This window comes from Scyliorhinus canicula, chromosome 15 (genome assembly GCF_902713615.1).
Source record: "Scyliorhinus canicula chromosome 15, sScyCan1.1, whole genome shotgun sequence".
NCBI lineage: Eukaryota > Metazoa > Chordata > Chondrichthyes > Carcharhiniformes > Scyliorhinidae > Scyliorhinus > Scyliorhinus canicula.
The window spans coordinates 131910465-131938442 of record NC_052160.1 but is presented as its reverse complement, the minus strand read 5'-3'; the positions used below and the strand labels follow the sequence as shown (position 1 = coordinate 131938442).

Genomic DNA, 27978 nt, shown 5'->3' with positions numbered 1-27978 from the left:
GCCACTGATTGTCATGGCGGCAAGCACTGACCCACTGGCAATGTTGCCATTTCCTTCTGTTATTGCCTAGTTTCTCCCATGTGGGAAAAAAATCATGTTTTAGTACCTTGAGGTCACGTTTTCAAGCATCCTTGAAGCAAAGCTTTGGGTGTCGAGCTCGCCTTCTGGCTTTGGATACATTCCGATACAGAGTATCCTTGGGAATGGATCCTTACAACGTTTTTAAAAGTCTGGGAACACATACATAAAGTCTGGGAAGACATGCCTAAAACTATCAATAGCGGTCACAGGAGTCTGCTGGTGTCTTTTATGAAATGAAATGAAATGAAAATCGCTTACTGTCACAAGTAGGCTTCAAATGAAGTTACTGTGAAAAGACCCTAGTCGCCACATTCCGGCGCCTGTTCGGGGAGACTGGTATGGGAATTGAACCGTGCTGCTGGCTTGCTTTGGTCTGCTTTAAAAGCCAGCGATTTAGCCATGTGCTAAACTAGCCCCTCAGAAAAGGATGGCGAACTTGTCTTACATTTTCCCCCAAGTTAATGAACTTGCCTCTACTTGATGAGTGGTTGCATATTGGGAGATTTGCCTTCGGCAAAACCACCACATTGATGATCTTGCCCTTCCACAAAACGCAGCAAGTATGCTGCAGAATATGAAGATGAAAATTGTTGAGTGTCTTTTCTTGATAGCTCCAAGTTGTCCATGCTTCACAGCTGCACAAAGTACCCAGAACATAAGTATCATAAACTAACTACTTGGTCCCAAGGGTCAGCTTGTTTTCCCACACAGGAGTTGGCCAAAAGTGGTAGCTGCTTCTCCTATGGATGTATCGAGGCGTGCATCAAAATTCAGATTGTGTCAAAACTCAGCCAATCCTGAATATTTTACCAAAGTTCATTGTGTGCGCACACATAAGCGTGAGATGTGGAAATAGGGAAGAGAACACAAGAGTGAAGTGAAATACCTTCTCCACAGTTTATTTTGGAAAAAGAAATCCACCTGCAAACAGAAATCCCAAATAGTCAGTTTCACGATTAGTTGCTAAACGATACTATCCATCAAGATTGACATTCAGATTGGCTTCCGACTTAACTAAAGGACAGTCCCTGATGAGACTCCAACAATCAAATAAACAGTATTATGCTATATGCATAAAAGAAACCACTTTATAAGATTAAAGACAATTTCCTGGAAAATATAATCTGCTTTCAAGAGGAGCATTTTTATGTTCTACTTTCTTATGTAAGGGCCCTTCCAGTTAGTTCCATTACTTCCCTTTCTTTTACTTTGCGGGTATAATTTTGACCCATGGATATTTAATGGACATATACCTTTAAGTCGAGCAGAGGAAGTGAGCAACTCAAAAGTTGAAAATGGTACACTGTGCTTTGGAGGTTTAGCTTCTGAACAGAAAAATTCAACTTTTTGGCACTCAAGGGACCGGAGGGATTCGGTTGGGTTGGCTGGCTGGTGGCCAATTAATTGGCAAAAGGCTGTTTCTGCCCGGCAATAGGCAGTGATTAGGTCCTACTCGAGTGGGATGGTTTTCAGAGGACGCAGGAAGTGGCAGTCATATCCTGGACCCTGAGGGGAATAGCTATGAGTGTCTCTCTCTCTTTCCTCCTGCCAAACTGATTTCTGAACTTGCAGAGAACCTGGATGATCTACAGTGAAAACCATTACAGACTGGAAACAAAAACCTGCAACTGAAGGCCTAGATTGAAGAAGTGTGTACTGAAAGATGTCCATCTGAAACAAAGGCTCTGTTCCTTTTATTTTCATTATTAGTTTTACATCCCTTCTTTCCTCAGTGTTTGTATGTCTGTCTCGTGGGGGTGTGTAGAGGGTGGGGATGGGTTAAGTTGGGGGGGGGGGGGGGGGCGGGGGAAGAGAAAGTAGAGGGATTAGGAATTAGACAATGGTTAATCAGTTGTATTTGCTGCCTATTTAATTATAGTTCTTGGCATTAATAAAAATTAATTGTTTAAATTTACAAGCCTGGTGACTGTAATATTGAGCAGCCAAAGACCAGATACGTTGGGTATTTTCTAAGAATTAATTGTTAATTTTAATTTTGTTGCAACTCCGGGTCAAGTGGGGCTGGAATTGATTGCACAATAGCCAAGGGGGTCATAACACTTAGGATATCCCAGGTTAACATTACATCTCTGAAGCAGGTAGGTACCAGGAGCTTCAAATCTGTGGGGGATATCAATGGTTTTTGCTTGGCATCCCCATAAATGTCACTACAAAGCGATAGCTAAGCATTCGTATATTTTGGACAAAATCCCAGCAATGGGGAGAGAGAGAGAGAGAGAGAGAGACATTGGTGCGAGAAAAATAGTTGCTCAACCACAGACATGGATTATTATAATATGGTTATGACACCATAACATAGTTCAAAAACAGTCTCGAAAACTCATCATGTATGTGATCTCTGCTGTAATCACCAGTGTAATCCCTTTTCGTGCAGCCTGTCTAGACAGCTTAATAGATATTTGGGTATTAATAGGATAGAATCATTCACTAAACAGAAACTACATGGCATGACATATACAGTGGCAAGTAGGTGGTGAGACACCGAAGAGGCAAATCTGACCACAAGGCTATAGCACTTCAATCCTGTTTAGAATTGTGCAAGTGGGGTGGAATAAACAGAGATAAGGTTTCTACATTTTTAAGGTATTGGATGTAATGGAAAACAGGGAGTATTTACAAGGTTTCACTATATTTCAGTTGCTAAGAATTCCCAGAAGCTTCACAATTGTTAGAGTGAATGCTTTAGCCCAAAATCAACTAGCTTGCAACAGTATTTTATATTTTCATAAGACACTTATAAATGGTTTTCCATGGTACTTTTCACAGTGGGTTGGATTGTGTTTTTTAAAGGGTGGAAAAACCATACTACGTAACGCACCAATACATTATCGATCGGGCAGTGTGAAAGAAGCTACCATTATGGGGAAATGTTAAATGTTAAGCGCACAAAACATTATTCATGTACTTGGGGGAAAAAAAACTGGATCAGAAAGGAGAAATATAAGATGACATCAGGTATTCACTGCCATACAACAGCTGCTTTGCAGTATGCACTGACACACATTAATGAATATTTACACATAATCAGAGGATAATATTTGGATCTAGATTGAGAGACCAGTGTAACCTTTTCTTTTTTATGATGACATATGCACTTATTAGAAATGTTGGAATGGATTGAGAAGAGTGTAGAAGAAGTGTTTTTGATGGTGTGTCATCATTCAGGGTAACTCTGGTGAAATTGCAAATAGTAATGATTTTTTTTTATTCATCCACGGGATGAGGGTGTTGCTGGCAAGGTCAGCATTTACTGTACATCTCCAATTGCCCTCGAGAAGATTTCAGAGCATGATTTCACAGCACAAAGCAATGATCAAATATCTGGGGGATATTATAGTTTGTGAAAGGCATAAAGCCTCATTAGAACTGCAGATATAAGATCACTGTGGAATTGGGGAATAAAATACAGAAATAAAATTGTAGAATCCCTCCAAGGAAAAATCTATTCTGTAATCCTTGTGTACTACCAAAATGCTTCCTTAACACAGCCCCTGTCATGGATAATCTTAACTATGTTTTTTACAGATAAAGCAAAAAAAGATAGCCACTCCAAATGTTCATTTTGTTTTTTCACTTTATTCCAAACAATGCAAAATAATTCCACAAACATAAAAAAAACTCAAGATATATTACAAAGAGTTTGTCATTTTTTTCTTCCAGATTATAACCCCAGACTCCCCCCCCACCTTGAACACATTCCTCCTCCACCCCGCCCCCAACCGCTAGTAATAAACAGATCCTTAAAGACAGCGATGATGGCCTCCAGCTAGAGTAAAATCCTTCTTCTGACCCCCTAAGGGCATATTTGATTTTTTTCTAGCCGCAGAAATTCTGCCACAACCCCCAACCATGCAAAAACCCTAGATAGCACTGGTAACCTCCATTCAAGCAGGATTTGTTGCTGCGCAATCAGATATAGAGAACCCAAGATTAAATCGCTGAGTTTCTTAATAACCAATATTAAAAACAGATTTAAACTACTGATGCAAGTTAGAATCTGAAATGTTAATTAAATTCATGTCTAGGATGTCTGATCTGGCTTTAAACTAGCTTTCTGCTTGCAAATTATAATAAATTGAAGCAAAAATTTGTTGAGTGCAACAAAAAAGCCATTGGGCTGGATTCTCTGACGGCGGGATTCTCCGTTTTGCTGGCGCCCGGGGGTTTCCCCGACGGTGTGGGGCTGCCCCACAATGGGAAACCCCATTGACTGGCCGGTGTAACGGAGAATCCGCCGGCAGGTCAGGGCAGAAAAGTGGCATGGCGGAGAATCCCGCCCATAGTATTTCAGAGATCAACATAATAAATTCAGGCTAAACTGCCACAGATTTCTCATATAGTTTAAAGTTGTTGTTTCCCCTGTCGAGGTATTTTTGCAATTGTTCTGATGAGTACAAGAAATGCTTCGACAGAAATGCCTTTTTTCAGAAAAACTCAGTTATGGCAAGGCAGATGGTAAGTATCGAGCTGTCCAAATCCCAAAGGAAAAAAAGCTTCTAGAATGGTTTTGCAATTTGTACAGTACGAGGTGGTTTTCCAAAATCAGGAAGTAACTTCTCAGACCACTTAAGTGAAATATTTATTAAAATAAAGAAATGTTAAAAACTACACCTAAGCCAAGAAGGTGAAATATTTATTAAAATAAAGAAATGTTAAAAACTACACTTAAGTCAAGAACACCATGACATAGTTAACAGTAGAACATAGAACAGTACAGCATAGAACAGGCCCTTCGGCCCTCGATGTTGTGCCGAGCATTGATCACCCTACTCAAACCCACGTATCCACCCTATACCAGTTAACCACCATGCTACCGTGCTGCCCAGTACTTTTTAAACCTTCACAAACACATCTTGACTTAAATAACTTGAGCTAAACTTCTCTGTAAGTGGCAACAGTCCTTATAGATTTTTTAATCTATAAAATTTCAGTAACTTCAAAGCCCTACGATAATCAGGAAACCCATACTGACAAACTGGAGGCCTCAGATCCTCACACGCTCTTCAGGAACTAATTGCAAATATAGCATTGATATCTGTTTGGAAACAGGTCAGCTAGTTCACTACAGCACAGTGGATAAAGCAGGAGGAAGGCAAAGAAATGGAAGGCACCAAGAAATCTTTAATATCTCAGCAACAAGAAAGCAAACTTGCAATGCCATGCCAATCACACATTAAATTCAAAGGGTGAGCTTTTCCTGCATTGATTTTTAATTAGTCAACATCCAGAGAGAAGCAATTGTATGTTTCATTAAACTTAGTTTTAGCAAGAAACTTCCTCCTCCGAAGCAGAAAATTGGTAGCTGCATAATGGTGTATTTCTCATGCCACATAAATTCTGTATAGCACTGAAATAAATGAATAGCTTGGTGAATTCCTCAAATGACATTAAGTTGATAAGCATTTGCCTTTAAAAAAAGGAGATATTTTGTAACTAAATCAACTGTTTCAAGCTGATGACTCAACACAAAGAATTTTATTATTTGCAAATGAGGATATCAATAACACCTTTAATATAGAAAAAAATGTGACTATAATTAGAAATAAATAAATGGATGCCCAGCTAAAGGAGGGGTAGCCAAAGGCTTGGTAAAAATGATGTATTTTGAGAAAGTCATAAGTGGCGAGGGAGGTGAAGTTGGAGGTGCTTAGGCAGGGAATCTCAGAGGATGGGGCCTCGTCACTGTCAAGTACAATGGGGTAGGGGTAGCAATGCACTGAAGACCAGAATCCGAGGACGTGAGAGCTGGGCGAGGCCATGAAGAGAATTCAGCAAGAGGATGAGCATTTTAAAATTGCAGGCATCGAGGGAACCAGCTTTTTGGAATTGTACTCAGCCAAATACAGAGATAAAGGGTAAACAAGATTTGGTGTTAAAAGGATACAGGCAACAGAGCTTTGGATGAATTAAGTTTATAGAGGATGGATGAGAGGCTGGCCAAGAAGCATCAGCAATACTCAAGTCCGAAGGCAACACAGGTGTGAACGAGGGCTTCAGCAACAGATAGTCTGATATTGTGGCAGGAAGCGATGTCATGGACCAGGAAAACAGGCAGCCTTTGGGTCACACTCTAGTATTGGAATAAGTCACCGAGGTCTCAAATAATCTGATTCACCCTGAAGCAAAGGCCAGGAAGGAAGATTGAATTGATGGCTAAATTATGAAGCTTGTGGCAGGGCTGAAGATGACAGTAGCTTTGGTCTTCTGAAAGGAAATTATAGATCAGCCAAAACCCGATATAGACTAGGAAATATATAAACAGACCCCTTGGTACCGTTCACTAGTTTCTTCGTAAAGTACAAAGGGAATGCACATATTGGGCACGATCCACCGGCCGTGTTCCGCTCTTGCTCAAGTGCGGTGCGGCCAGTGAATACAGCATAGGCATCTCACGGGCTTCCCAGCTATCTTCACGCCTTGCGGAACCCACCAAGTCCTGTGAGGCATCCGAGTCAGGATTCCGCCCACTAGGGGCAGGATGCACGCCGAAGCCAAGTTAAAGGAGACTTCGAATAGCTCACACGGGTTCCGCTGGCATTGCGGGATCCACCAGTGAGGCCGCAGCTGGGTGTTGTTCAGCACTGGTCCACACAAGCATGAACCAGGAGGAATGACACCCAGGGGGTCTCCCAAGCCATCAGAGACCCCTGGGTAGTCAGGGTCAGTACAGGGTGGCCCACTGGCCCTACCTTGTAATGTGGGCACCGTGGCACTGCCACCCTGGCACAAAGATGTCCAGATGGCACTGCCAAGCAGGCAGGAGCACTGCCCGAGCAGCAATGCCAAGACTCGGGCAGAGGGCCATGCCCATGAAAGAAGGGTGTGCATGGAAGGCAAGTAGGGGCCCCTGGGAGGCTGGGACGAGTGACAGGAGGGAATCCTTGAAGGGGAGGGGCTTGTAAGTGGGTGTGGAAGGCCATGAAGAGGTGGTCCCCCAGGGACCCCACAGCAGGGTGTCCTTACTTGGGGGAGGTGTGGGGTAATGCCCATGTGTGTGGGGAGTGACATTTTCTATGGGTGGGGTGATCCACAAGCTCACTTAGAGATCGAGGCATCCTTTCAAAATGGCGGCCTGGTCTCAGCATTCAGCTCCCCAATGCTGAAAAAAATTCAAAGTGTGGTTAAACTGGTGAGAAACTCCCCAGGGCCCCCAAAAAGTGACTAAGTGTCATTGAATAGCAGCGGGGAACTCACTGGCTCCCGAAACATCTGCCATAAATGAACTTTGGGAGAATTGCGCCCATTATCTGAATTCACATGAGAGCAAATGTAGGATACAAACAGAAATTGAGTTGGTTACATGCAACAAACGGTTGTGGTCATCTGGTTTGTTTTCTGCACAGCAAATCTTTCCCAGAATAATAACCTACTGCGGGAATCTCATTTTGACCCAATTCTTACAAAAATAGTAAGTTAACCATCACATTTAGCTAAACATGTAGTCATGAACTGCAAACACTACGATAGTCGTGGCGTAACACAGGAGGCCGACCCACTTTGGTCTCAACAGAAACTACAAACCAAAAATCACACATCATACAATGTGACTGCACATCAAGATGAATTACAGTACTACACATTTAAGAACTTTCTGTGCTAAGCTTTCGGAGCATGACTTGAGAGTTAGAGCAGATGTTGGTGTGCAGTGAAAAACCATTGCTTTGTTGACATAAAATCTAAACATGTAATTTCTAAATTAGTAAAAAAAACAAGATGCAACATTGCAGAGTTAAGTCACACAATCGCAGAATTGTTAAGAGTGCAGAAGGAAGCCATTCAGCATATCATGTTTACACCGGCTCTCCAAATGAGCAATTCCCTTAGTGTAAATTTAGCCTCGTTGTCAAATTGTTACAAGGGGTTCCTGTAGAGATCACCAGAACATGCCACTAGCTAAATCAAATAAACTTCCATGTACATCTATTTTTATCCTTGAGCCATTCCTTAAGGCATTATATGAAGGTACTTTGTTGATAAGTTACAGTATTAACTTACAGAATTGCATGGTGGAACTCTGAATGCATATTTAAAGCATTAATAATATTCTTGTTCTTGGCTGTTAAACTTTAACCTCTTGTTACTTCCTTACACAAAAGGGAAAATTGAAAATTCTGGACATACACAACAGATCAGTGGTGAGAAATAAAGTTAATAGACAGATTTTGTAGGTCCTCACTGGAGGATTTGCAGTGGGGTGTGCCGGTATAATTCTCTGGTGGCCTTCCAGACACCCGTGTGCCCCGTGTGGGGCTGGTTTAGCATAGTGGGCTAAACAGCTGGCTTGTAATGCAGGACAAGGCCAACAGCGCGGGTTCAATTCATGTACTGGCCTCCCCGAACAGGCGCCGGAATATGGTGACTAGGGGCTTTTCACAGTAACTTCATCGAAACCTACTTGCGAATATAAGCTATTATTATTATTATTATTCCCTCACCTGTTAGGAATTTTGCTGGGGAGAGGAAGGAGAAAATAAACTACAAAGACAAACTAGTGAGGGATATAAAAACTGACAATAAAAGCTTATAGAATCATAGAATTTGCCATTCGGCCCATCGAGTCTGCACCGGCCCTTGGAAAGAGCCAGCCTACTTAAGCCCACACCTCACCTTATCCCCGTAACCCGGTAACCCCACCCAACAGTTTTTTTGGGTCACAAGGCAATTTAGCATGGCCAATCCACCCAACCTGCACATCTGTGGTAGGTAACAAGAGCACCCGGAGGAAACCCACGCAGACACGGGGAGAACGTGCAGATTCAACACAGATAGTGACCCAAGCCGGGAATCGAACCGGGGACCATGGAGCTGTGAGGTAATAGTGCTAACCATTGTGCTGCCATGCCACTTCTTTAAATACAGAAAAAGGAAAAGAGATCAAATTGAACATAGGCCCCATAGACAATGAATCTGGGGAGATGTTATGGGGAATAAAGTAATGGCAGAGGAGTTAAACAGATATCCTGCAGCCGTCTTTACGATGGATCCTACTTCGAACATGCCATTAATACTGAAGAATATGGGGGAAGAATTAAATACCATCACACCACTAGAGAAGTAGTATTACACAAACGAATGGGGCTAAAGGTAGGTAGGTGCCCTGGCCTTGATGGCTTGCATCCTAGGATCCTAAAAGAAGTAGCAACAGAGATAGTGGATGCATTGGTTGTAATTTTCCAAAACCCCTTGGATTATGGGGCAATGGCGGAGGATTGAAAAACCACCAATGTGACACCCCTACTCAAAAAAATGGAGCAAGGCAAAAAGTGGTTAACTGTAGGTCAATTAGCCAATGACTGGAATCAACTATAAGGGAAGTAATAGCAGCACATTTGGAAAATCATAAATCTAATCAAGCAAAGTCAGCATGGCTTCATGAAAGGGAAATCGCTTCTGACTAATTTATTAGAGTTTATCAAGGAAGTCTCAACCAAAATGGATAAAGGGGAACAAGTTGATGTGTTTTTGGACTTCTAGAAGGCATCCAACAAGGTACCTCACAAAAGGATAAGTCATAAGAGCCCATGGTGTTGGATGTTGTATATTGGCATGGGTAGAGAATTGGCTATGGTTGGGAAACCGCTCGTGGGGAAAAAGGGGTTCTTTTTCAGGTTGGCGACCTGTAATCAGTGGGGTTCCACAGGGGTCAGTGCTGGGACCGCAACTTTTTATAATATATATCGATGACTTGCAGGAAGGAAGTGAGTGTACAGTAGCCAAATTTGCAGTCAACACAAAAATAGCGGAAAAGCAAGTTGTGAGGGATAGACACAGTTTGGAAAGAGATATCAATAGGTTAATTGGCTAAAAGTTGGCAAATGGAGTATAATGTAGGAAAATGTGATGCGGTTGTTTTTAGAAGGGAGAACAACAGGGACCTCTACGAGAAACTGTGTCGGTCCGAACACCCGGTGGAGGAGGGGGGGAATGGGGCGCTTTTTGGATCGGCTGAGATTCCCGAGGGTGGAGGAGGGACAGGTGGAGGGGCTGGGGGCGCCAGTTGAGCTGGTTAAAGGGATAAGGAACATGCAGTCGGGGAAGGCGCCGGGGCCAGATGGGTTTCCGGTTGAATTTTATAAGATGTATGCAGACCTGTTGGGCCCCCTGTTGGTTAGGACCTTTAACGAGGCAAGGGGGGGGGGGGGGGCTTTGCCCCCGACGATGTCTTGGGCGCTGATCTCCCTGATCCTTAAGCGGGACAAGGACCCCTTGCACTGTGGGTCATACAGGCCGATCTCGCTGTTAAATGTAGACGCCAAACTGATGGCGAAGATCTTGGCCACGAGGATAGAGGATTGTGTGCCGCAGGTTATCCACAAGGATCAAACAAGGTTTGTGAGGGGGAGGCAGCTGAACACTAACATATGGAGGCTCTTGAATGTTATAATGATGCCGACGGTAGAAGGGGAGGCGGAGATAGTGGTGGCACTGGATGCGGAGAAGGCCTTTGATAGGGTTGAGTGGGGGTACTTGTGGGAGGTGCTGGAAAGGTTCGGGTTTGGGCAGGGGTTTGTCAGTTGAGTGAGGCTGTTATAGGAGGCCCCGGTGGCGAGCGTGGCCACGAATAGGAGGAGGTTGGAGTATTTTCGGTTACACCGAGGGACGAAGCAGGGGTGTCCCTTGTCCCCCCCTATCTTTTGCGCTGGCAATTAAACCCCTGGCTATGGCGCTGAGGGAGTTGAGGAACTGGAAGGGGCTGGTGTGGGGTGGGGAGGAGCACCGAGTGTCGCTCTATGCGGATGACCTATTGTTGTATGTGGCGGACCCGGTGGGTGGAATGCCGGAGGTGATGAGGATTCTCCGGGAATTTGGGGACTTTTCGGGGTACAAGCTCAACTTTGGGAAGAACGAGCTGTTTGTGGTACAGGAGGGGGGGATTGGTAGGCTCCCATTGAAAAGGGCGGACAGGAGCTTTAGGTACTTGGGGGTGCAGGTGGCCAGGAGCTGGGGGGCCCTGCATAAGCTTAACCTTACAAGGCTGGTGGAGCAAATGGAGGAGGAGTTTAAGAGGTGGGACATGTTGCCGCTGTCTCTGGCGGGTAGGGTGCAGTCAGTCAAGGTGACGGTGCTTCCGAGATTTCTGTTCCTGTTTCAGTGCCTCCCCATCCTTATCCCGAAGGCCTTTTTCAGACGGGTTAACAGGAGCATTACGGAGTTTGTGTGGGCAGATGGGACCCCGAGGGTGAGGAGGGTGTTCTTGGAGTGGGGCATGGATGGGGGGGGCTGGCGCTGCCCAACCTGTGGGTACTATTGGGCTGCCAATGCAGCGATGGTGCGTAAGTGGGTGATGGAGGGGTAGGGGGCAGCATGGAAGAGGATGGAGATGGCGTCCTGTGTGGGCACGAGCCTGGAGGCGCTGGTGACGGCGCCGCTGTCGTTCCCTCCAATGAGGTATACCACAAGCCCGGTGGTGGTGGCTACCCTCAAAATTTGGGGGCAATGGAGGCGGCACAGGGGGGAGGTGGGGGCCTCGATGGGATCCCCGATACAGGGGAACCACCGGTTTGTTCCGGGGAGAATTGATGGCGGGTTCCTGTGTTGGCACAGGGCAGGTATCAGGAGGTTGGGGGACCTGTTTATAGATGGGAAATTTGCGAGCCTGGGTGAGCTGGAGAGGAAGTTCGGGCTCCCCCCGGGGAACGCCTTTCGGTACATGCAGGTGAGGGCGTTTGTCAGGCGGCAGGTGGCGGGGTTCCCTATGCTGCCGCCACGTGGGGTCCAGGATAGGGTGCTCTCGGGGGTGTGGGTTGGGGAGGGGAGGATCTCAGCGGCGTACCAAGTGATGCAGGAGATGGACGAAGCCTCGGTTGAGGAGTTAAAGGGTAAATGGGAGGAGCTGGGTGAGGAGATTGAGGAGGGGACGTGGGCGGACGTTCTGGGAAGGGTGAACTCCTCCTCTTCTTGTGCGAGGCTTGGCCTCATACAGTTTAAGGTGCTGCGCAGGGCTCACATGACTGGGACAAGGATGAGCCGGTTCTTTGGGAGTGAGGACAGGTGTATTAGGTGCTCTGGGAGCCCAGCAAATCATGCCCATATGTTCTGGGCATGTCCGGCATTGGGGGAATTTTGGAAGGGCGTGGCAGGAACGTTGTCGAGGGTGGTAGGATCCAGGGTCAATCCGGGCTGAGGGCTCGCAGTATTTGGGGTTGCGGAGGAGCCGGGAGTGCAGGAGGCGAAAGAGGCCGGTGTTCAGTGGAAGGTCGCGAGGCCCCCAAGCGTGGAGGCCTGGGTCAATGACATGGCAGGGTTTCGCAAGCTAGAGAAGGTGAAATTTGCCCTAAGGGGATCAGTGCAGGGTTTTTCAGGAGGTGGCAGCCATTCCTGGACTTCCTGGCAGAACGATAGAAACAGGCCATTAGCAGCAGCAACCCAGGGGGGAGGGGATGTTTTGTACTAAAGGGACGGGCATAGTTGTTATGTGCCAATGTCGGGTATTAATTAATTTCCTCTTCTGTGTATACGGGGGGGTGTTCTGTCCTGTCCATTGAAGGGACGGGCAGATGTTTTGGGGGAATGATGGGTGTTAGTTTATCTCTTCTGCTGTGTATGCGAGGGGGGGGGGGGGGGGGGGGGGGGGGGGGGGGGAAAGAGAACTGTTCTTTCTATTCTTTGTAAAAAAAAAAAAAATAATGTCTTTTTGTTGTTGATATTATGCAAAAATTTGAATAAAAATTATTTTTTTTAAAAAGGGAGAACAAAGGAACATAGTATTATTGGAGTAGAGAAAAACCCCAGAACACTGCAACACAAAGGGACTTGAGATACTTGTACTCGAAACACAGAAAACCAGCACACAGGTGCAGCAGGTAACCAGGAAGGTTAATGGAATGTTGGCCCTTATTTTCAAAGGAGTCGGAGTGCAGTAGGGAAGTCTTGATACAACTGCACAAGGTATTGGTGAGACCACATCTGTAGTACACTGAGCAGTTGAGCAGTTAAGGAAATATATAATTTCATTGGAGGCAGTTCAGAGAAGTTGTGGAGCAATTGATTGTCTTATGAGCAAAAGTTAAACATGTTGGGGATCTACTCATTAAAATTTAGAAGAATGAGGTGATCTCATTGAATCAAAAAGGATTCTTAAAGGGGCTTGACAGGGTAAATGCTGAGAGGATGTTTCCCATCATGAGTGTCTTGGACCAGAGGGAATAGTCTCAGAATTTAAGACTGAGATGAGGAGGGATTTCTTCTCGAGGGTTGAGAATCTTTGGAAATCCTTGCCAGAGAGCTGTGGGGACAGAGACCCTGTGTATATTTAAGGCTGAGGCAGATAGATTCTTGGATCAGTAAGGGAATTAAGGGCTGCGGGGAAAGGGCTGGAATGTGGACATGAAGATCAACCATGATCCTATTGATTGGCAGAGCAGGTTCGAGGGGCCAAAAAGTCTACTCCTGTTCCTATTTCTTCTAGTTTTATCGATGCCCTTGTCCCAACCAAGGCCCTTAAATGGCTACTTATGGTCTGCTTCCTCCAGTACTGCAATTTTGACACCAGTGGCAGCTGCTCAGGCACACTACAGAGGCCTAGCAGGGAAGCAACGAGATAGGAGGGGGTAAACTGCTTGTGGTCCCAGCAGTGGCCCCGATCCTGGTGGTGCTAGTGGGACTACAAGACTACCAGCCAATCAGATTGGTCAGCAGCCGAGGTGGGTTTCCTCTGAAGTGAGGTGCCGAAGTACCTTCTCCAGCCAATCAATGTTCCACGGAGCTTGAAATCGCTGCAGGGCTACCAACAAAAGTGGGTATGCTGATCTTTTTTGTGCGCTGATCTTTTTTGGTGCCGGGTGGCAAACGCCTCCATATGAAAAATTCTGCCTAACCAACGTTTCAGATATTTTTATTGTAGCCTTGGGTATAGTACACTCTATATGGAAATATCGAAACCGCTATGGCACACAGGAAAGCCATTCAACCTATGTGTCCATGCCATGTTTAACAATTTCTACATTCCAGCTGTAAACTAGAAAATGTTTCATAACTTAATGAAATAAATATTACATATGGATCTGCATTGATATGAAGAGTGAGTTAGCTACTTAGTATGCATTTTGCATCGCAAGTCCCAAGTGTATGCTATACAAGTAGTCACCTTCAAATGGAAAGTAACGCGTACTTTAATAGAAAGTTTGACTCGTAACAATATATCTTCTTTGTGTTAGAAGGTAACTGGTCTCTACTACACTGAGACCACCAAGACTTAAAGCAAAAGAGCAAATGTTTCAAGCGGTTGAACATTTCAATGCACGTCACTGCACTGTGCTGAAATTTGCAGGAAGCTACTTGGTTTTGAAAAGCTAGTCTTCAACAAAATCCTGACTTTATTTAGAATAAAACTGATACGTTTCTGCCAGGTTTGAGTTCTGCTGTCCAGGGTTTTTCAATTTTAGTTTTGAAGAGAATATCCCAGTCACAGAATTGTTAGCATCGGCTCTTTGAATGAGCATTATGACTTAGTGCCAGTTTCCTGCCTTTTCCACTTAACCCTGCATATTGTTTCTATTCAACCATCTAAAGCTCTCCTAAATGCCTCGATTGAACCACATTTCCAGATAGTGCATTCCAGATCTGAACCGCTGGGCGAGAAGATTTTCTCACATCGGATTTGCTTATTTTCCAAATCACTTCAATCTGTCCAGCCCAGGCAGGATTTTGAACATCTTCAGTAAACCACCTCTTAGCCTTGCTTTCACTAAGGAAAACAGTCCCAACTTCTGCAATCCATCTTCATAACTGGAACCATTCTTATACACCTCTCCTGCACTCTCTCGCCAGTGCGTTCACATCCTTCCCAAAGTGTAGCATTCAGACAGGAGAGTGAGTGTGAGCGTGAAATATCCAGGATGTTGATCTAGTGGCAGTGAAGCAACAATGATATACTTCCAAGTCAGGATGGCGTGTGGTGTGGCAGGGAATTTTCAGGTGGTGGGATTCCCATGTGTCTACTGCCCTTACTTTTTTAGATGGTAGTATCATGGGTTTGGAAGGTGCTGTCTTAGGAAGCTCAGTGAGTTCCTGTAGTGCATCTTGTGCAGCAGTGGTGGAGGGTGTTATTTTAAAAAAAAATTAATCTACTGGTTGTGGTTGTTGCTGGCTCGGCCAACACTTATTGCTTATCCCCAGTTGCCCTTCAGAAGGTGGCGATGAGCTACCTTCTCAAACCGCTGCAGTCCATGTGGTGTGGGCACACACACAGTGCTGTTGGGGAGGGAGTTCCATGATTTGACCCAGTGATAGTGAAGGAATGGCGATATATTTCCAAGTCATGATGGTGAGTGACTTTAGGGGAACCTGCACATGGCGGTATCCCCATGTTTCTGCTGCACTTGTCCTTCTAGATGGTAGTGGTTGTGGGTTTGGAAGGTGCTGTCTAAGGAACCTTGGGAGAGTACTTGCAATGCATCTTGTAGATGGTACACATGGCTGCCACTTTCGTCGATAGTGGAGGGATTGAATGTTTGTGGAAGGGGTAGCAATCAAGAGGTCTGCTTTGTGCTGGATGGTTTTGAGCTTGAATGTTGTTGGAGCTGCACTGATCCAGACAAATAGAGAGTATTCAATTATACTCCTGATTTCTGCCTTGTAGATAGTGGACAGGCTTTGGGGAGTCAGGAGAGGAGTTACTCACCACAGGATTCCTAGCAATTGACCTGCTCTGGTAGCCACAGTGCTTATATGGCTAGTCCAGTTCAGTTTCTGGTCAATGGTAACCCCCAGGATGACTGTCTGTGTGGAGTTTGCACTTTATCCCCATGTCTGTGTGGGCCACCTCCGGGCGCTGTGGTTTCCTTCCACAGTCCAAAGAAGTACAGGTTAGGTGGATTGGCCATGCTAAATTGCCCCTTAGAATCCAAATGATGTATAGATTAGGTGAGCTTATGGGGTTACAGGGATAGGGTGGGCCTAGGCAGGGTGCTCTTTAAGAGGGTCGGTGCAGAATCGATGGATCAAATGGGCTCCTTCTGCACTTTAGAAATTCTATGGTTCTAAGTGGATTGCAATCAGCAGATTACAAACTTTATATGGTCCAGAATGAACCATCAACTTTATATGGCAACACATCAAATACAGCACAGCAAGTTTTAGCGCTAGCTATCATCCAAATCCTGAAGATTTACCTTCAAATGACAACTGCCCGGATTTGTTGCAAAACATCTCACATTCTGCATACCTAAATAGCTGTAAAACATATACCATCCCCAATTTAGCCTGTAGATCTCTATCACATGAAATCTTAAGATTTTTCCATAATCACTTAACCTCTGTAACAGCAAGTTTTATTATAGAAATATGTACCTCATAAGAGGAGCTCAAAATTCCTCTTGATTGCCACATAATAAATATTATAAATGGTGTTTCCTATTTTCCTCAGTCATTTCCTTATGCTGCATTAAACAAAGAAATCTGCTGGGAACAGACACTTCCTTGCAGTGTCATCCTGAAATAGGACAATGGGAGTACTGTTTTTTTCATGACTTCATAGTACATTAGCCACCTGTGCTCCTGACCATGCACCAGTTATGTTGTCAGCTCTGGGATATTGGGATAGGGAAATAACAGACATATTTAAAATAAGTTGCTTTTGGATAGGTTTGCGGCTCTTGACAAAAAGTTAATTATATTAACAATGCACAAAACCATCCCACGGACAACAGCACATAACACTGGGGAAAGGGATGACAGTACTTATACATTTAGGATTGAATGCCAATTAAAATGCATACATTTACCTTGCAACAAGCTGAAATATTCAACAATTTGTGAGAAGTAAAATCTGTGACACCTACTTAGGTGGGAAAAGGAAAAATAAAATCCGTGCCACTTACTTGCAATGCTTCAATCACTACATCTCTTGCCTCAAGTTCTCCTTCAAGCACACTGAAGAACATCAGCAATTCTGGCTTGCTGAGATTTTCCAGATTCATTTTTGCTCTGAAAAACAAAAGATACATCAATTAACTATGGTAGTTAGCGCAGTTCTACCCCCACCCCACTTAGTTTTACATAATGTGTGGTTTAACAAACAGGACATAGAGTATTGCAGAGAGCATGAGCGTCCAATAACTTGATCTTTCAAGAAGGCAGTTTTCTTTCACGCTCAGAGCACTGCCTCTAAAACCACATTTTTCAGCTTAATTGTTTGTTCAATACTCTCGATTGTGGTCTTCCCATTTAGACTATATATAGAAATTATAAATCTCCAGAATGCCATGATTTTTGTTCTCACCTGTCCTGTTGTCAACAAGCTATACTGACGACCTGTGCCTTGGAAGATCTACACTAAACCACTTTACCTGAAAATCCAGACATCGCCTCAACCTTTCCTGCTTCTGCAATCTCCTCCAACAATTAGCCACCCTGTGCATATCATCTGTTCCAGTGACACTGACCTAGTTTTTAGTCCCTTCCCAAACACAACACACCCCTTTAGCCACCAAGGTTTGTGCATTTCATCAAAACGCTTCCTACTCACAAAAGAAGCTTGCTGGCAATTCTGCTCTTTGCACAAGCATTGATGTAATGCCCTTTAATTTAATTGGAGCTTTCTGTCCATGGCTTATTTTCCCTTTCTTTCCTTCACAGCATGAGATTAAAATTATATTTGAAAAGGGCTTCCTAGTCTGTAAATTGCACATTCATTAAAATCATACATACATACAATTTACAGTGCAGGCCATTCAGCCCATCAAATTTGCACCGGCCCTTGGAAAGAGCACCCTACATAAGCCCACGCCTTCACCCCATACCCATAACACCACCTAACCTTTCAGATACCAAGGGACAATTTAGCATGGCCAATCCACCTAGTCTGCATATTGGTTAACTCACATTTTTTACTGGTAAGAGTTAACTATGGAGTCCAGCATTAAAACTTGGAAAACAAGTCATTTTTAAAAATAAAAGCATGTTTCTCCCAATATGTCAGTGCTCTCAAGCACCTTCATCAGTGGTATACAAGCTTATGCAGTCAGTATTGGGATGTTATTTAATCTTGGCCCAATGTCTGTTTTAAAAATTAATTCATGGCATGTGGGCATCGCCACCATGTATTACCTATCCCTTTTTGTTCAAAAGTGCAGTGGCAAGCAGTCACCTTGAACAGGGGGAGTTCATGTGCTGAAGTTACTTTGATGTTGCCATGAGATAGGGAGTTCTAAGGTTTTAACCTATCGGCGATGAAGAAACATTAATATATTTCCAAGTCAGGATGATTTATGACTAGATGGGGTGCTTGCAAACTCCTCTGTTTGTATGATTCAATTATAAAAAATTTGTTTTACCAACTGAGCTGTCGTGGTTGTAGTACAGGGAATGACAGCCTAATCTTTTAAGACTATTGTGAAAATGAGACAAATGACTTGAGTGAGAAAGACATAATAATATTAATAATTATCTTTATTAGCGTCATAAGTAGGCTTACATTAATACTGCAATGACGTTACTGTGAAAATCCCTGCGTCGCCACACTCCGGCGCCCGTTTGGGTATACGGAGGGAGAATTCAGAATGCCCAATTCACCTAATAAGCACATCTTTCGGGACTTGTGGGAGGAAACCGGAGCACCCGGAGGAAACCCACGCAGACACGAGGAGAATTTGCAGACTCTGCACAGACAGTGACCCAAGCTGGGAATCGAACCAGTGTCCTTGGCACTGTGAAGCAACAATGCTAGCCACTGTACTACCATGCCGCCCAGGTGGACTTCCACAGAAACACGTGTAGCTCGATAGGAGGGGCAAAAATCATAAACAATAAACAGCACCAGCACAAAAGGCACTGTCAAATTATTTTTCCTGAAATACCAAAAATAAAAGGTGCAATTTATATAACATATCATAATTGAAATTTACAATATATACTTGGCTCTTTACTAAATATGAAGCACTTTACCAGTACACAATTTAAAAAAGTTACATCCATTAGCTTTGTTATGGCAGTACTGGACATATTGAATGAGCTATTGCTGCACTTCAAAAAAACCTCAAAAAAGGTTAATTTCTTTGAGCTAACATTTAAAATTGGTTAAGCACAATTGAACACTACTTTTAACCTTTGGTTCAGCAAGTTTTTTTTATGAAAAGCTATAGACGTTTACTCCTGGGGAGCATGTACACCAATCATCAGTCGTGCCCCAAAAGTATAGTTCCTAATGAATAAATGTTCTTGTAAACCAGACAGCTTGAGTTTTTAAAATATGTAGAGAAGGGGCATTGTAAATGGGACTTTGTACATCTTTACACTGCCTGGACATAGTCTATTTATTACCAGACAATAAAATGAAAATCAGAATCAAAACCAACTCACTAATTGAACAATGTCCCTTCTCTACATATTGATGTATTTAAAAACGTGAAAAACAAGTTATTATTGTGCAAGATCACTGGGTAGTTGAGATGTCACACTATTGCGTTGCAAGAATGTGGAATTAAATCAAGATGGGGCATTTGCAGTAGTACATAGATGAACTGTGGTTTTCTAAATAATATTTCTAATCATATATTCACTTTCCCTGCTTATACCAAGTCATTTACTGAACAAGGGCATAATTTAAAAAATGATTTGAGTGATTCTTCAATTCAGTTTGGGTTACTCTACCCAAATTCATGAGGCAAACTAAATCAGTCAGCTATCACAAAGTCGAAAGAACATACCTACCTTTCCAGCAAGCTATCATGCAAAAAGTTTGATTCGTTGAGGTCTGTTAATTTTTCCTGTTTTTAGTTGAAACACCAAGGGCTAACAGTCGGATTTTGTCAGTTTTTGGGCTTAGGGATTGCGATGTGCGATTGCTCTGTGCCCGCTTGACATGATGCAACAGCTGCATGCTCACTTCTTTGATTGCACCACTAAAGCATTGCGGACCAGCTGCATGCTCAGTAGGGAGCCCAGGTGCAAAAACCAGAGTGCGACTCTTAAAAGAATAGTACATTCTAGCTGCAGTAGTTGGCGGAATGGTCTTGAGAAAGAGTTTCTGGGAAGTGAAAAACATGTAAGCATCAGGCAGAGAAAGGCTCCCAGGTAGGTTCTCTGATGCAGTGGAGTCAACCTTAATCTAGGAGATGGAAAGGAAGAGAGAGGCCATGTTTCCACAGGGGACTCAGTCAGGGCATACATTGCAAATCAATTTGAGCACTGTGGCCGGAAAGACCTGTCCACAGTGCTGCAAAAGGTTTATTGACCTCATTAAAGTGACCATGTTCAGTGAATGCATCTTCACAAGCCACCTCTTTTCTACCCCATCACACCAACAAATTAGCTCAGAGCTCAGTCTCCCATCACACCTGGATTCATGCCCAATATATTGGGCCTCACGGTAGCATGGTGGTTAGCATCAATGCTTCACAGCTCCAGGGTCCCAGGTTCGATTCCCGGCTGGGTCACTGTCTGTGTGGAGTCTGCACGTCCTCCCTGTGTGTGCGTGGGTTTCCTCCGGGTGCTCCGGTTTCCTCCCACAGTCCAAAGATGTGCGGGTTAGGTGGATTGGCCATGCTAAATTGCCCGTAGTGTCCTTAAAAGTAAGGTAATGGGGGGGGGGTTGTTGGGTTACAGGTATAGGGTGGATTCGTGGGTTTGAGTAGGGTGATCATGGCTCGGCACAACATTGAGGGCCGAAGGGCCTGTTCTGTGCTGTACTGTTCTATGTTCTATATTCCACCTCAACCTCTCGCCCTCTACTCGATGCTGCAAGTCTCACACCAACAGAAAAGAAAGCCAAAAGCACCTCAAGTCCTATGCTAATGCTTTTAAATAATTCACTGCTGGACTCGAAGGTCTTGAAATGGAGCTCTGAAGTACTTACCAAGTCTGTGCTACAAATGGCAGTTGATCCACTTTCAAAGTAACCTGTATAGCATTTTGCAATTGGAAGGGGGTGCTAGTGCAGGGGTAGCCATACCCGCACTGGAACCGTACAAAGTGGGAAGATCATGGTGTCATTCAGTGTTGGCACCAAACCTGCTATTTTCAACATCTTCCAGGTTCCAGTAAACATTGTCAGCTAAACACCGAGGATGATGGCTTTTGAAGATGCATTCACTGATCTTTACCATGTTTAGGAGGTCTTTAAACCTCTTGCTGCACTACGTTCAGGTCCTTGAAGAGGGAATGGGGAAGCAGTGTGTTTGTATGTTGTCTGCACCTCTTTGCAAATCTTTTGCAAACCACCTTTAGACTCGGCAAATGCTTCGGAGTCAATTTTGAGACCTTAGAATTTCAAGATTGTGTGCCAGTATTAATGAAGCCTGCTCTGTAAGAATGGAACAGTTTACTACTTATTAAAATGTTAGATCTACCATGCATAGAATTTACAGTGTAGAAGGAGGCCATTCGGCCCATCAAGTCTGCCCGGCCCTTGGAAAGAGCACCCTACCCAAGCCCACACCTCCACCCTATCCCCGTAACCCCACTTAACCTTGTATCGCTACATCAATTCAATGAAATATTATTCAAGCTCAATAGCTGAGAACGAGAGGGCACAGGTTTATGGTAATTGGCAAAAGCAGCAATGGAGACATAAGGAGAACCATTTTCATGCAATGAGTTATTAAGATCTGCACTCTGCTGTCTGAGATTTTGGTGGAGGTAATAATAACCTTTATTAGTATCACAAGTAGGCTTACATTAACACTGCAATGACGCTACTGTGAAAATCCCCCAGTCACCACACGACAGTGCCTGTTCAGGTACACGGAGGGAGAACGTGCAGACTCCAGACAGTGACCCAAACCGGGTATCGAATCCAGGTCTCTGGCACTGTGAAACAACAGTGTGGGTGAATGTGTACCTGCATTACTGATTTTCCTTTGCACTACAATAGAGTTTTGGTTTAGCAGGAATCCTGTTGGTCAAAATCAGTGACGCAAACAAACTGCTGGTGAAACTGTGTTTATTAGAAATTATGAAAATATCTCTCTATACAATTAATAAAATGGCTTAATTGCTAGGTTTCAGAGGTAACATTGTGGCACGATGCCATGAAATAATAGAACAGGAACTTGCAACTTAATGTTCCAATCCCAGTCATGAGAAGAGAATGAATGGGAGACGAAAAAAAAAATTGGATAATGGATTCATGCAACTTTAAACTTTTCACAAATGCATGCCAAGCAAAGGGTTTACAATGGAATGTCTTTCAGAGATATCATGTTAACCTTCTTCCCTTATACCGGGAGTATCTGAATTTGTTCTTATATATATATATATATATACACACACTTCTCTACACAACTTGGAAAAACAAAACACAAATAAATTTCTGCTTTGCACATACTCTGATTTCCTGTAGTTCTGCTTACAGGTTGTCCAGCACCTTGAAGCACGGTTTTGGACAGACAGGTGCCAGCATTGGCTCATTGGTAATGTTTTTTGTTCAAATCCAAACGTCACAGACTTATGCCCTACTCCGGAAACAAGAGCAACATTGTCTGGGGCTGACACCCAAGTATAGAACTAAGGGAGTGCTGCATGGGTGGAGGTGTAGATTTTCAGATTAAATTTCAGAAAGTTTATTTGATGATTTAAATGGTTTCAAAAATATAGTTTGGACTCTTTATCTGCTGCTTGCATCTCAATTAATATTTGTAGATAGTCCACCTAGTGTTCATATAGCATAGATTATTACAATGTGCTACAGGTGCTGCTGTTCCTTTACAAGAGGTGAAAAATTAGTTTGAACAGTTGGCACCTTACATCTACATAGACGTTGTCATCAGTTACAACTCTCCAACTTAACTGAAGGACCAAACATCTGGGAACCACACACAACTGAAGCTCAGGCCTCTAAACAGGAAACTACTTGGAAGCAGTTCTAACATATAGTGGCGTTGTGGATAGACTTAATGGTTTTTCAGAATTATGTAATTTTAAAAAATATATTATGGGACAAAACCAAGTTTTTACTTGCATGTGACTGGATGTTTGCAGAAACAACAGGGAAATTCCTGAGCAATACAACGGATGGTTTTGTAGTATTTGCTGATTTATTAGTAGTAGCTTAAAAAAAATTCAGCCATTTCAATGGTTGATTTTATGGCTATATTTTCCTAGCTTGTCTAATTAATAGTTGGTTCAAATATTCCATTGAATAGGTGTGAATCAATCAACATATTTAAGCAATTGGTCATTATATACGAGGCATCTATAATCTTTTGACCCTGCAAATGTGCATCACAACTACCTGGTCAGATTTTGAATTGATATTATAAGTACCATGTGAGGTGAGAACAAGGTAGGTGAGTTGGCCAACTGCAAATCCTGTTTAGGACCAAATTAAAGTTGCTGCAATCAAAATGTCCTCCGAGATAGTGTTTCAAGCAAGACTTGTAAACAGCCTGTCCAAATGACAGACCCATGTAAAGGTCCACAGAACCATCAGGTATTCTGTGGCTATGGATGAATTTAATTAAGATGCAAGGCTAATTTCTGGTACAATTACATTTTTCCAATTAAAAGTACAACTTTAAGAAACTTATACTTCTGTTGAACTCTTCTTCAGCGATCACTTGCCAACGAGTATGATTGTCCCCCTAAGAAACTCCGTGTTATTGGTCATGGGTTCTGCGGGTCCTGGCATGACTGATGAGCCGAATCCTAGAGCCACATTTTCGCTTATTGTCACAAGTAGGCTTCAATGAAGTTACTGTGAAAAGCCCCGAGTCGCAACATTCCGGCGCCTATTCGGGGAGGCCGGTACGGGAATTGAACCGTGCTGGTGGGCTGCCTTAAAAGCCAGCGATTTAGCCCAATGTGACGTCTATGTTGCTTTTCTTGAGAGTGTCTTTGAAGTGCTTCCTTTGTCCTCCTCTTTTTTGGGAGCCTTCCTTGACCTGGGCGTAGATTTGCTTTGGCAGTCAGGACTCTGACATCCGAAGCACATGCCCGGCCTAAGGTTCACCAGACTGAGTCCTGCGATGAGAGGATTATCCTACGAGGAGCGATTGAGTAGGCTGGGTCTAAATTCTCTGTATTGAAACAAAGTAATGATATCATTCAAAAGAAGTTTGATGGGGAAGATTCTGAGAGGATGTTTTGCCTTCTGGGGAGTCCAGAACTAAGGGGCCACAGTCTCAGAATAAGGGATTAGTTTAGGTCTGAGATGAGGAGAAATTTCTTCAAATGGTTGTGGATCTTTGGAATTCTCTACCCCAAGGACTGAGGACAGTCAATTGTTATTTAAGATAGGGTTGCATTGATTTTTGAATACTAAGGGAATTATGGGATGAAGAGAGTCAACCACATTGCAGGAAGAACGAGTCATGATCATACTGAATGATGAAGCAGGCTAAAAGAGCCAAATGATTTATTCACGCACATGTCTATTTAGTGCCCTCCAAGATATCTGCACTTCTCAAATCGCTCTACCACTGGTGCCTAGGCACCAAGCTCTGGAATTCTCTCTCTGCACCTCTCTTCCTCACTGCTCTTCTTTAAAACACTACTTAAAAGCTACCTGTTTAACTAAACATTTGATGATCCAACCTATTATCTCCTTATTTGGCTTCTGTTCCTCTGAAGCACCAGAGGATTCTTTATTATGTTAAAAAGGTGTATGTATATAATCTGTTAATGTCCTTGCATACTTTCCCCTTCATATTCTTCTTTAAACTTAATATTTTTGGAGGATATCTGCTTTGCAGGGTTCAAATTCTCAGTTCCTCCACCCGCTGTTTTTCTCAGTTTACCACTTCTGCAAATCGACGTACTGTTGAAGGTTCACAGCTAATTGGAACTTAATGAACAGCTTTTATGTTAGTTTCATGTGAGAAGGCACCTGGGATACAATTGCATGGAGATAAAAGCTGCATGTGCTCCAGTACCAAAGTTTGCAAGATGACGCAAAAATTGCTAAACACATTACAGAAAGACAAAAAAATAAAATCAATGAAACTAGTAGTCATAAGACCATAAAGACAAAGGAGCAGAATTAGGCCACTCGGCCCATTGAGTCTGCTCCGCCATTCAATCATGACTGATATTTTCACATTCGCATTTTCCTGCCTTCTCCCCATAACCCCCGATCCCCTTATTAATCAAGAACTTATCTATCTCTGTCTTAAAGATACTCGGTGAATTGGCCTCCACAGCCCTTTCAGTCAAATAACCGAGCCATGTGGCATTACAGTCAATGTCCCTAGTTTGGGACAACAGTAGCAGGATTAATAAAAATACAAATCGTAGTTGGGCCTAATTATGTCACTCGGGCCCTGAGCTACATACAGTATTGAAAAAGAGAGAGCCCGTCAACTTTGGGTTGGAATCCTTGACACCTTGCAGTTTAAAACTGCAACATTCAGAATTGGACGAGTTAAGTTTCCTCTGCCATTTTAACTGTAGCCCCCTGACCCACCCAGGTTTTTGTTGGTGGGTTTGAAATATCCCTCCACTAACCATCACACCCTCCACTGCCAACTAACCCCCCACCAACCACACTCCCTCCACCGCCAATTAACCCCTCACTCACCCCACCCAATCAGTTAATCAATCAGTTGTGTGCAAACTTTTAGAATCCATAATTCAAGATAAAAGTAGGGAACATTTAAAAAAGCAAAAGTCAACGTAGATTTAATGGCAAGTTATGCATGAGCAATTTTTAAAGCGATTAATTGGATAAACAAAGGGAATACAGCAGTAATAAAGATATTTGGATTTTCAAGAGGCATTCAATTAGTTATCGAGCAACAGGCTAATTAGAAAAATATACATTGAAAAGAGGAAATCTTGCAGCACAGACAGGAAGTTGGGTGATTGACAGGAAACAGATTCAGGGTAAATGAGCGTTACAGGCATTACAGAAGGGTTGTAAGCTGGGAACCCCAGGAATCAGTATGCTGTTTTGTCCGAAACTTATTATTTGATCTTGGATATAAGGAATGGAATTTCGAAATTTACTGACAACTCAAAAGAGGAGATTGGACAAAAACAGTGAGAGAAATGAAAATGATTTATGGCCAAGGCAGAGAGGTTAGTGGATAGGCAGACAAGTAGCAGCTGCAACTTAATATGGATGAGGTAATACATTTTATGAAGAAAATCTATGAATAGCAGTATATGCTCAAAAGGAACTAAAAAAATGGGATGACAGAGAAATTGGAGTCCAAATACATAACCCTTTGAAGTGCAAACATTGGTAGATAAAACCTTAACAAAAAGACAATAGCATTTTGAGTTCATAGAACATGGAATACAATAAACTTATGGTTGGGCCAGAGTGGTGTGTTTGGTTTTAACACCCCATTATAGATATGCCATTAAAGAGAAAATGCGGCATTCACTCACCAAGACGATTCCAGAGATGCAAGACCATAATTGTGAGAAAAGACTTGAGAATTGTTTTAAATTATGATGGTTTGATAAGGAGTGAAAAGAAAATTCTAGTTCTTTCCTTGACTCTAATTGGGAATCAGTGGTGAGGAATTGATTTAAAATTATTACTGAGGAGATATTCAGAGAAACATTTTTCACACAGGAAAAGAATATTTAAGCGCAGAGTGATTGAGAAACAGGTCATAACATTTTTAAACGGTGAATATTCAAAACATGAGGAAAATGCACTGAACTCTGGAGATTGCCAAGGCTATCTAATCCCATCACCTCAAAGAATCAAAATGATCATTGTGCACATAGCGCAGTGCTGAGGAGGCAACAAGCAGCGTTTATATATATGCTGCTAAATCGGCATGAACATATCAGAGCAATTTAAAAGGAGTGAACATTAAGCAGAAAAGGGGGTTGCGGGTGAGAAAGAACGGAGATTGGGCGCTGACCATGGGAAGGCCGTTTTGAAAACTTTTGAGAGCAAGGAAAAAGATAGCAGTCGAGAGAGAGTTTAGTACAGAATCTAAAGAGTAGGAAGATACTGCTGGTAAGACTGACATGGAAAAAGCACAAGAGGAGTCAAATCAAACCATTTTTGAGAGTTCAGAGATTTGGCTCAAGAAATTGCCCCAAAAAAGACTGATTAACCAGGGCACAGGAAGACAATGGAACATGGGGTCAGAAGTTGAAAGTACTTTGTACAGGGGGTGATTTAAGCTGCAGAGTTGTGAATTATTCTTAAATTATAGAGAGAGGATGTATTTGAGAAAGTTTCACTTTGGGTGATGATGGCATGGATAGTACGGGAGAATGATGCAGAGTGTCCTATTTTTATTCTTTTATGGGATGTAGGTGTCACTATCAAGAGCAGCATTTATTGCCCAATTCCAATTGCCCTCGAGCTTGTGCTGTTATAAAAGCTCAGGAGAATCAAAACAGAAATGTATTTACTGTCGAAAGAAAAAACTACAAAATGTGGCATACCGCAGAAAAGTCACAGCCGGGACTACTGATCATGCAGGTCCTAATCCAGACCGGCTTTTAGGAGGTGATTTCTATTAGCCCCAGTTGATAGGCATCCGCCCATTAGCCGGGGAGCTCGTACCCCCAGGGGTCTCGTGAGAGTTATTACAGGTGGTGAGCCAGGTTTTGGAAGCTCTGGGTCCATGCATACCCACAGTGCCGTTAGGCAAGATCATGTAGCTTTGGCTCATCCAGAATTTGATATTAGATGGGCAGCTTGATAAGTGCAGCAACAACACTAAAAAAGTAAAGTTGGGCATTAGTGACATGCAACAGATTCTCATGTTTATGAAGGATCTTGATGAAGCTTATGATGTAGATATTGATAGGAGAGTATTAAACATAAAGCTTTGGGACACACAAAAAGTGACCATGTAGCACCAGAGACAGATAGGAGTGGAAGCACAAATAAATGGCACACAGCAGTGTATCCAGAATAAAAGGAAGGGATCTGGAATGTAATAGTCAAATTGAAAGCAACAGAGAGGCAGCGCTGGACAGTGCAGGTAGTTACACAGATCTGACAGGCAGCATTGACCAGGGCAG

The 27978-nt window shown here is 43.2% G+C and overlaps 1 protein-coding gene across 3 annotated transcripts in view; it reads right to left on the bottom strand.

The window, feature by feature from the left end:
- The window catches only part of cttnbp2nlb (CTTNBP2 N-terminal like b), a 125664-nt gene that overhangs the window by 85211 nt on the left and 12475 nt on the right, over nucleotides 1–27978 (bottom strand). For all 3 annotated transcript variants that reach the window (XM_038819527.1, XM_038819526.1, XM_038819528.1), the window contains one exon: nucleotides 16923–17028. In XM_038819527.1, coding sequence (XP_038675455.1) covers nucleotides 16923–17021 — 99 coding nt within the window. In that variant the 5' untranslated portion in view covers nucleotides 17022–17028. Of the gene's footprint in view, nucleotides 1–16922; nucleotides 17029–27978 lie in introns of those variants that run through there.